Genomic DNA, 9,281 nt, shown 5'->3' on the forward strand with positions numbered 1-9,281 from the left:
TAGTCTCACCCATAGATGGGGTCAGTGCACTTCACGGGAGGAAGGTGATCTGGGAGATCCCAAACAGCCTCTGCTCACTCCTGGTGATGGATGAACCAGCAGTAAACCCCACATCTGACTTTTCCTTAGCTCAGCCTTGCTCATCCTTCCCCAAAAATGCCACATCCCAAGTCCACAGGATGTGTTTAACGTGAAGAGTCACCGTGTTGTTAATTTTAAGCAATTTCTCTGAAGGAATTTTTAATGCATCTGTGTTTTTTTCTGCTTCTGTAAAGGCAGGTGGTGGTCTACTTGCCCATGGACCAGCTGAGGTAGTCCACCACCCCATCCTTCCCCATGAAACCCCCAGCCCTGAGTTTCTCCCTGGTTGGGGACACATTGGTGCTCGCCACCAAGGCCGAGGGATTGCGCTGATGGTCTGGGCTGATCCTGGTTGAGGCACGTGCTGGTGTTTTCCTCAGGGAGGCTGGTTTGGGTCCCTGGCTGGCAAATGGCAGGGAGCAGTAAAAACAGCATTCCTGGGCTGTGAATGTACGTGCCTGCCCGGCCGGAGGAGACCTTGTTTGGAGAGCTCTGGGACAGGCAAGGCTTGTTTGTTCCAGGAAAACCCTCAGATTTCAGTCTCAAACATATTTTAAGCCAGACTACGTGGAAATGACGACTCTGTTCTGGGACTGGCCCAGCCTCTGGCACCACTGGAGATTCCCATGGCTGGTCCTTCCTCTGCCCAAGGTGGCTTCTCCTCCCATGGCAGCTCCTGAACCCCTGCAGCTGCTGTGGCTTTGCCAGGTGCCACTAATGAGGGTCACAAACAAGCTGTGCCACCATCCTGGGGGGCTGCCCATAGCCTGTGGTTGAATGTGGTACCTCTCCAGGGTGCCCACACCTCCTCTCTGCACCCTCCACCCTCTCTACTCCCCTTCCACAGGGGCCAAACTGACACAAAACCACCTCCAAGCAGAAGACACCTACCAAAAGAATTGTAGATACAACTCAAAACTGTAATAACTTTGTAGACAGATTTTTTTTTTTAAGTAGAAATTTGAGGATTCTCTATAGGGATGAGGCTGGCACTGCCCAACCCTAACAGCCTGATTGCCCACAGCCAGCACTGATGCCTGGGGAAATGGGAGCCAGTATGGGAAGGATGGACCTTTAAGGTGCCCTCATGAAGCACGTGGTCTGGTTTCAGATGTCCTCACCAGCTGCTTTCTTCCTTTCCCACAGCACGACTTCTCACTGGAAAGAAAAGCACTTTACTGGGTTGAGGTGGCCTCTCAGCAGCAAACCTCCCGCCATCGTGTCACCTCTGAAGTTGTCCCCACGGCTCCACCGTGCTGGCTGCTGCTGGTGGACCCCACTGACAGCAACGGGGGGAGAGCACGGGACGGGGCGGTGCGGCGCTGCCTCAGCCTGAGCGATACCAACGGGCTCGCCAAGGGCAGAGGAGCCTTGTCCGACACCGAGAGCGAGACCTGGCACTCAGAGGAGGATGATTACTCGGAGGATGATGAGTATTCCTCAACCTCATGGGAAGAGAATGACAAAGATGAAAAGGTTTCCAGGAGGAGGAACTCTGGGAGAGGTGTTCCTCTGCGTCCTGGCTTTTACCAAACCCGACCAAAGACATCACCCGGCTTGTTGGAGCCGCTGCCGCAGAACAACATCCACAACCCAGCCAGCCCGGACCTGAGCAAGCAGAGAAGATCCATGGTGATGTTTAATAACATGAAGAACGAGCTGGAAGCAGCCAGGAGGAAGCTGGGTGCTTTGGTGCATCCTTTGAACAGAGCCACTGTGGAGAGCAAAGGGGTCCCAGTGCCACGGCCGCTCCCCCAGTGCTCCCGCACCAGCCGCAGCGTCAAGTACGGGCCAGCCCCGGACGTGTCCCACCTGGGGACCTGGGTGCCAGCTCCTCCGGCTGCGACTGCGCCGATCCCCCCGATCAAACGACATAAGCCCACAGTGCCGGTGAGGTGTTTTCTTCTGGGAGCCCTTTGTGTGTGTTGCTGAGACAGGAGAGGTTGAATTTGTCCCGTTAGCTGAGGTCTGGCCAGTGAAATGGAACCAAAGTGGGGCTTTGGGAACACTGAACCCATGAGAAATCACTGATGAGTTTTGGTAAATTTGATCCTAACCAAAACATCCCCATTTTTCTGACAAGCAAAGCATTTTATTTGATTTTCAATTGAAAAAAAAAAAGTGAAATAAGGAGGTTTTTTCCCTCTTCCCTTTCCATTTTCCACCCCCCTCCAGCAGATATAAACAGAGTTTATAGGGAATTCCCCCCTTACAGCCATCGTGTCTTTCCTAGGAAACTTTAGAACTTCATAATCCTACTAGAAATTTGAATTGTTTAATGATAAAGACAGTGATGTGGAGTGATGGAGTAAATATTGCTTTCCATCACCTTCAATCTGGATGGTGCCATGTTTTTTAAGAAATCTCATCTCATCCAGCTACCTGAGAGACAAATTACTTAAAACTCACAATTAAAACCATGGGACACATAAAAGGCTGGGTTGTTTATAGGTAGTTGCATTAGATGTAGGGTAATTAAGGAAAGATAATGAGTCTGATGAGGAGCAGCTGAGGGAACTGGGGGTGTTGAGCCTGGAGAAAAGGAGGCTGAGGGGGGACCTTGTGGCTCTGTGCAAGTCCCTTGGAGGAGGGTGGAGAGAGGTGGGGGTGGGTCTGTTCAACCAAGGACCAAGGGACAGGACAAGAGGAAATGGGCTCCAGTTGTGCCCAGGGCAGTTGAGATGGGATGTGAGGAAGAATTTCTTTGCTGCAAGGGTTCTGAGGCATTGGAAGGGGTTGGCCAGGGCAGTGGTGGAGTCCCCATCCCTGGAGGTGTTCAAAAAACTTCAGGACATGGATTAGTGGGCATGGTGGCGTTGGGTTGACAGTTGGACTTGATGATCTTGGAGGTCTTTTCCAACCTTAATGATTCTATGATTAAATACTCATCTTTAAGGTCCCTTCCAACCCAAACCATTCTGTGATTGATTCTATGATCAGGGGAGCATCCTCCTGCCCAGGCTGCTCCACTGCCTGCCCATGGGCAGTGCTGCCTCTTGCTTGGCCAGTCCAGGATGGCATTTATTGCTGGAGATGTGATGGAGATTCCCAGGGAAAGGAAGCTGCTTTGGTTGCTTTGCCCCATGAAGCCTCTTGAGCACAGTTTGATCCATATCCATAGCTGAGCCTGGCTTTAATGAAGTCCAGCCTCCCCTGATGCCCAAGGGGGTTTGTTCCCCCTACAGGAATTTTCCTCTTCTGGAGAGAGCAAGGTAACTGCCGGTGTTGGGAAGCATTGCTTCAGCTTGTGTCTTTTAACATCGTTTCATGAGCTGGAGCAAGACCATCTGCTGTTTTTTTCTTGCAGTCCCTCAGCCCCTACACCTGCCTCCCCCCTGCCTCCACACCGACCTCTACGCCAACCTCCACGCCGGCCTCTACGCCTGCGCGACCTCTCAGTTCCCACAGATCCCAACCGGACTCGGCGGCTGACCTCCTCTCGGCGCTGAGCCAAGAGGAACGAGATCTCATCGAACCCGTTATAGCCTTGGGCTACCCCACCCGCAAAGCCATCCTCACCCTCCAGAAGATTGGAAAGCAAAGCTTAAGTCAGGTTGGTGGAGCTGGCACTGCGCCACGGAAAGCTTTTGGTAAATTAAAGCTTGATTTACATGCAGAAAGGGATGGCTGTCTCACTTGGGGTGGACTTCTGATGGCCTCCTTCTGCTCTGGAGGAAAATAGAGCTGGGTTTCTCGCTTTGGTATCAGACCTTCAGCTGACAGGGTTTTCCATGAGGTCACACGTCTGCACTTGTGCTGTAATAAAATAGCAACGAGTCGCCCTCAGCTTTTCAGCAAGTAATAAGGGCCGGGTGGCGTTATCTGTTCCATCTGCTGTGTGGAGCATTGTGTCCTTTTGAAGTACCAATTTTTCCCCCGTATATGGAAACTTTTTGCACATCATTTTTCCCCGGCTGTTAGATTCATGTGATTATTGCCATGGCTCATCCTGTCAGAGCGGGACTGTACAAATACCTCAGAGATTTGTCTGGGCTCTCTCCAAAACACAAGCTCCTCGCGTTGGAGCAACCAGGGGCTCCATGAAAGCATCGCTGCTGGGTCCCAGAGCTCTTTTCCTAAGGAACCCTCTATAATAACCTGGAATTTATTTAAATTAATTAACATACAACCTCTTCCTACACTTGGTGGTTGAGTACATCACAGTCTGTTGTGCTGTGTCTTGATTCCTGAGGTCTCTGCTTGTCCAGACAAACCCCACCATGGTCCAGGTGGGCTTGGAGCATCCATGCCATGAGGGATGCTGCTGACTGTGACCTTCTGGCTTGGCAAGCTTGGGGTTGGACCTGCTTTGGTGGGCATCTGGCCTCTAGCCAGGGTCAACCCACCATCCCGGCAGAGGATTTAATAGAGCTGAATTATCCAGCTAGCTCTTGCAGAGAGAGAAGGGGCTTGATGGGAGCTTAGCAAGAGGGATGTCCACCAGGCTGTCATGCCAGGGAGCAGGAGCAGACCCCGGGCAGGGGTGTGAGGAGGCATAGCACCAAGCAGCCACTGTTGGGTGCCCATCTCCTTCCCGTTCCCCTGGGGAGCTGCCCGTGCTGCGTGGGCCAGTTCTTACCCATCTGGTCAGTGCACAAAGCTGCTCCACAGCTGAGTCATCCCACAGCTTCTGGTTCCCTCTTGAGTCACCCCTGGTTGGACCAACCTCCCCAGACCCTCGCTGGTGTTTCAGGTGAGCGTCGCCGCAAGCCGGGGTGGGAAGAGAAGCTTTAATTCTTTAATTCCTAAAGGTTTTATCTAGGCAGAGGGAGATGGGCAGAGCACAGCCCACGTTCTTTGTGTGCAGGGGTGTCTTGTAGCAGCTGCTGTCTCAATATGAAGGAGCAACACATCTTGTTAAGGATGGAAATGGGTACAGCCTGCTCCCTTCTCTGAAAACACAGCAACTCCCATTCCCTTGGAAAAGTGATTCATGGACCAAAATACAAGGTCTACTTTATATCTTGTGTCTTCTTCACCATCTTTCCCAGTTACTCCCAATACAGCTGAGATAAAACGTAGAGCCTAAGCCCTTGGCACATCTCTTACAAGTACAGAGCTACCAACTGAGGCAAAACCTTCCTGGAAAATATGTTTCCATGCAAGTTAAAAACAAAGAGCCGTGGGCGCTCGTCGTTGCTTGCTGGTGTCACGTGGAGTTTTGAGTGTGTGACGATGACAGCTTCAACCATGAAGATTGATTGTAGAACCAGATGGTAGCAGCCAAAAATTGCTCCATTTCTTTGCAGTGTCAGGTCAAATTGGCAGAGCCCACCCCAGTGGAGAAGGTAAGTCTGCTGCCTTAAGGAGGTGATGTCTTCTCAGCTTTGGTGGAAGAGCCTCTCTAAAAGGCTCGAGCACTTTTAGTTGCCCCAACATGCCAGAGGTTCATCGTCTAGGATGTCGTGGCCAAGGACTAAACCAAAAACACATCATTGCCTTTTGATCAGTGGTCATTGATCAATCAAAAATGCATTGTTGATCCGTGGAGCTCTCAAGGTGGGTGTGAGCTGAGACATGATGGATGCTGCAGCTGGTCAGCATCCATCTCCCCAAACAGCAGTAAGCACAGGGTTCAGAGCGGGGCGTTCACCACGGGACAGAGCCCACTGTGCCAGCTGCCTCCTGGCCGTGCAGGGATGAGGAGCCTCTTCCTGTGGACTGTTGGGCTCTTGTGAAGTCAATAATTCAGCGCAATGAATGCTCAGCTGTGCTTCCACTCCTGCCCCTTTCCTCCTCCGCGAGAAGTTGTTGTCTTACCCCAAGCGACAATCTAGATCTTCATCGCTTCCTACAAGCCTGGCATCAGCCATCCCTACTGGTGGTGGCTTCCCGAGACTCTTCAACGCTTGTAGAAGTTGCCTTCTCAGTGGTGGCATTTACAGCTGTGAGTTGAGCAGTGTTGGCCATCATGGTGCTGGCTGGGATCTCCCTGTCTCCCCGGAGACCTTCTGTCCCTGGAGGCTCAGCACCTGAGGGGTAGTGCCCACCAGGTTTGCGCATCCTTGGCTTGAACCCTTCTGCAAGACTGGGGAGATGTTTACCCTGTTCCTCCACAATGAGATCAGCATTTGGGTCTTTGGTGGTGTGTGTTTGTGGTTTTTTCCACGCTAGCAGTTTACAGTCCATGATCCAGGTGGGTCGGTGGAATGGTTGGTGGTAAGGCTTTGCTCTTCTTAAGCAGTCAGTCAGTTGTTGGAGCACCTGAAGTGGGACCTCATGGGGATGGGCCTTTCTGATGGGCATCAGCCAAAGTGGTACCGGGACATGGAAGATAAAACCCACTGGAGGAGGGATTTCCTTTGTGTCGCTGCACGTGATTGTCTTCGATGTGAAAAGCTCCATCGCTGCACATAACATGAAGTAACAGCAAATGAGGGAAGACATAAATCAGCAGGTTATTGATCTACCAGAGCCTGGAGGTCTCTTCCCACACAAGCACTTTGTGATGAGGTTATTGGGTTGGCTGGGTCATGGATAAAGCTGAGCTCTCCACAGTTGCCTGTGCTGGAGGAACTTCACATCTAAGTGTGATGAGGAACCTCCTTGAGAACTACAAGGGGAAAAGGAGTTTCAAGAGGTCTCCTCCTCCTCCCCAGCGAGCAGTGGGGCTGGTACTGGACCCAGGGGTTAGCAGGTCATAGTATTTAAGAACCTGGTTTTGTTTAGTCTTCTGGAGATATAGATAGATATATTTATATATACACATTATTTTTTTAATGATAAAAATCCTTGAGTTGACCAATTTCATGCTGGGCTTGCAGGCTGCCAGGACTGGCCATGAGCAGGGTGAGTGGCTGTCCCTGCTGTGACAGGGCAAGAAAATACAGCAGTGATCTGGGGTGATTAGTTAGGAAGGTAACGAGGAAAATAAAAACCAGGTTATGAACACAAATGACTGTCTAATTTTTGAGTTAATAAATTGCTTTTTAAGGTTGACTTTACTTAAGATTCTTACTCTGCTCTGTAGCCAAACTGGATCAACTCAACGCTTGAGGGACTTTTTTGGCTTTTTTATATGTTTTATGGGTTTTTACTGAATCCTTCTCCTTGGCTGTGGGAGTGCTGGGGAGGGTGGAGGTCTGTGCACTGGTGGATCTGGGGAGATATGAATCAGCTTCTCCTTGGATGAAGACGAACACGGTTTTGGGGAGACCTGTGGGATGGTTTTATTCCCCCTGCTATTGTGTAGCTCTTTTATTACTGCTTGTCCCATATGTTTTTGGACAGTGAATGATTCTCATGGTATTTCAAAGATACCGCTGGGAATAGTGCTGTCAGCACTCCAAGAACGACGAGGAAAGCCAAAAATAACTGTTTACTTTCAGTAATGACAGCACATGGGTCTCCCCTGGGGTGAGTTTTGTGCTCAAACCCTGGAGTGAACCCACAGACGCACAAACTCCGGCACATCAAAGGGATGTTGGGTCGGCCAAGGATAGACATCTCACCGGGATAGGCTCTGCCTCACCCCCTGGCCTGGAGGTCATCGCTTTGAGATGGTTCAGATGTTTGGTTTGCTCCTCGTCCTTCCTCTGCCTTGTTTCCCTTCCCACCCTGGGTAAGTGGGGAGGACCAAGATGTTGTCTTCTCATGGTGGGAACCCTGCTGATAGACAGACTGTCCTGGCTGAGCATCAGACAGGAGCCAGCAGGACAGTTGTGCCCCAGGTCCCAGGTGGCAAGGTGGGCTCCTGAATGCACTTCTACCGCGTGCCTGCGAGGTTGGATTAACCCTGATTGTCTTCTTCTGCAGTTCCTGAGCTACCTGCGTGCCTGTGACCGGCTGCTGAAGCAGGGCTACGAGGAAGGACAGGTGGAGGAGGCCATGGAAATGTTCCAGTACTCGGAGAAAAAGGTCAGAGTGGGGCAGCACAGCCCGGCCCTTTGTCCTGCGTCCTCCAGACTCACTTTTCCAGCGGGCTGCACGCTCCCCTCCACCTCCACTACCCCTGGTGCAACCTCCTAGCTGGTCAGACCCATTACCCTGCGAGCAGCAAGCCCACACTCGCAGCAGACCCCCAGAGCAGTGTCACCGTGAGGACCCCCCCAGGAAGGACACCCACTCTGTTGCTTTTCTCCATCCATCGCTCAGCTCAGCCCCTGCGTGGGGAATCCTCCACCCTGAGCCCACCAGCACCCACACTCATGACCTCCATCCCCATTTGCATTCACCCCCAAGGAGAAGAACCATGGTGGCACTCCAGGTGTAGGTCTTCATCACTGATCTTCTCCTGGGGGGTGGTGAAGAACTGAGGTGGGAGAAAACCTGCTTGAAATTTGGGTTGGTGGTGCTGGATGTGATGATGACAACACGTAGGCTTGCGGGCTCACTGCTCATTAGGGCTGTGGCAGTGGAAGGCACCAGGGTCTCAGTGTCAGGCTGGGGGTTTTTTATTGAGGATGTGGCTCCAGGGGATGTTGTGGTGGTGGGACCCAGGCTGAGTAGGGAGGGAAGAAGAAATTACTTCCAGCTTGCACTCGTTGCCTTTCCCCTGTCTCTGTAACGCAGGCAAATGCGTGCATGGAATTCATAGTAAACTTTCGAAGGAATAAGTGAAGCTGGAGGTTTTATTAAGTATTTCTTATTTAAAAAGTTGATGTGAAGATACACTTTTAAGTGCTAGCAGTGGTGGGGGTTATTTATTGAGGATGTGGCTCCAGGAGATGTTGTGGTGGTGGGACCCAGGCTGAGTAGGGAGGGAAGAAGAAATTACTTCCAGCTTGCACTCGTTGCCTTTCCCCTGTCTCTGTAACGCCGGCAAACGCGTGCATGGAATTCATAGTAAACTTTCGAAGGAATAAGTGAAGCTGGAGGTTTTATTAAGTATTTCTTATTTAAAAAGTTGATGTGAAGATACACTTTTTAAGTGCTAGCAGTGGTATGTGTGCCCTCACTCTGCTGTCAGCAGTGGCACCAGGAGTGACCTTCAGCAGTAATACAACCCGGCCAGGTCATCTGGCTGCAGCTTTGTCACCCAACACTGTTTCTGCTGCAACTCTACAGTAAATCCACCTTTAAAACCTCATGATAACATTGCTCCTTTCTCTTCCTTCTTCCTCCAGGCAGCTGAATTCCTGCATTTGTTATCTCAGTTTAACGATATGGGGTTCCAGCAAAATGAAATCAAAGAAGTTCTTCTGCTTTGTGGGAATCAGAGGGAGAAGGCCTTGGAAGAGCTTATGATGAAAACCCAATGA

At 51.0% G+C, this 9,281-nt stretch overlaps 1 protein-coding gene across 2 annotated transcripts in view; it reads left to right on the plus strand.

The window, feature by feature from the left end:
* UBAP1L (ubiquitin associated protein 1 like) overlaps positions 1-9,281 on the plus strand; it is a 14,544-nt gene extending 5,263 nt beyond the window's left edge. For both annotated transcript variants that reach the window (XM_029085854.1, XM_010171552.2), the window contains exons 3-6: positions 1,228-1,971; positions 3,389-3,634; positions 7,837-7,938; positions 9,147-9,281. In XM_029085854.1, the coding sequence (XP_028941687.1) occupies positions 1,228-1,971; positions 3,389-3,634; positions 7,837-7,938; positions 9,147-9,281 (1,227 nt within the window). The remainder of the gene's footprint in view (positions 1-1,227; positions 1,972-3,388; positions 3,635-7,836; positions 7,939-9,146) is intronic.

Source organism: Antrostomus carolinensis, unplaced genomic scaffold (assembly GCF_000700745.2).
Source record: "Antrostomus carolinensis isolate BGI_N321 unplaced genomic scaffold, ASM70074v2 scaffold1327, whole genome shotgun sequence".
NCBI lineage: Eukaryota > Metazoa > Chordata > Aves > Caprimulgiformes > Caprimulgidae > Antrostomus > Antrostomus carolinensis.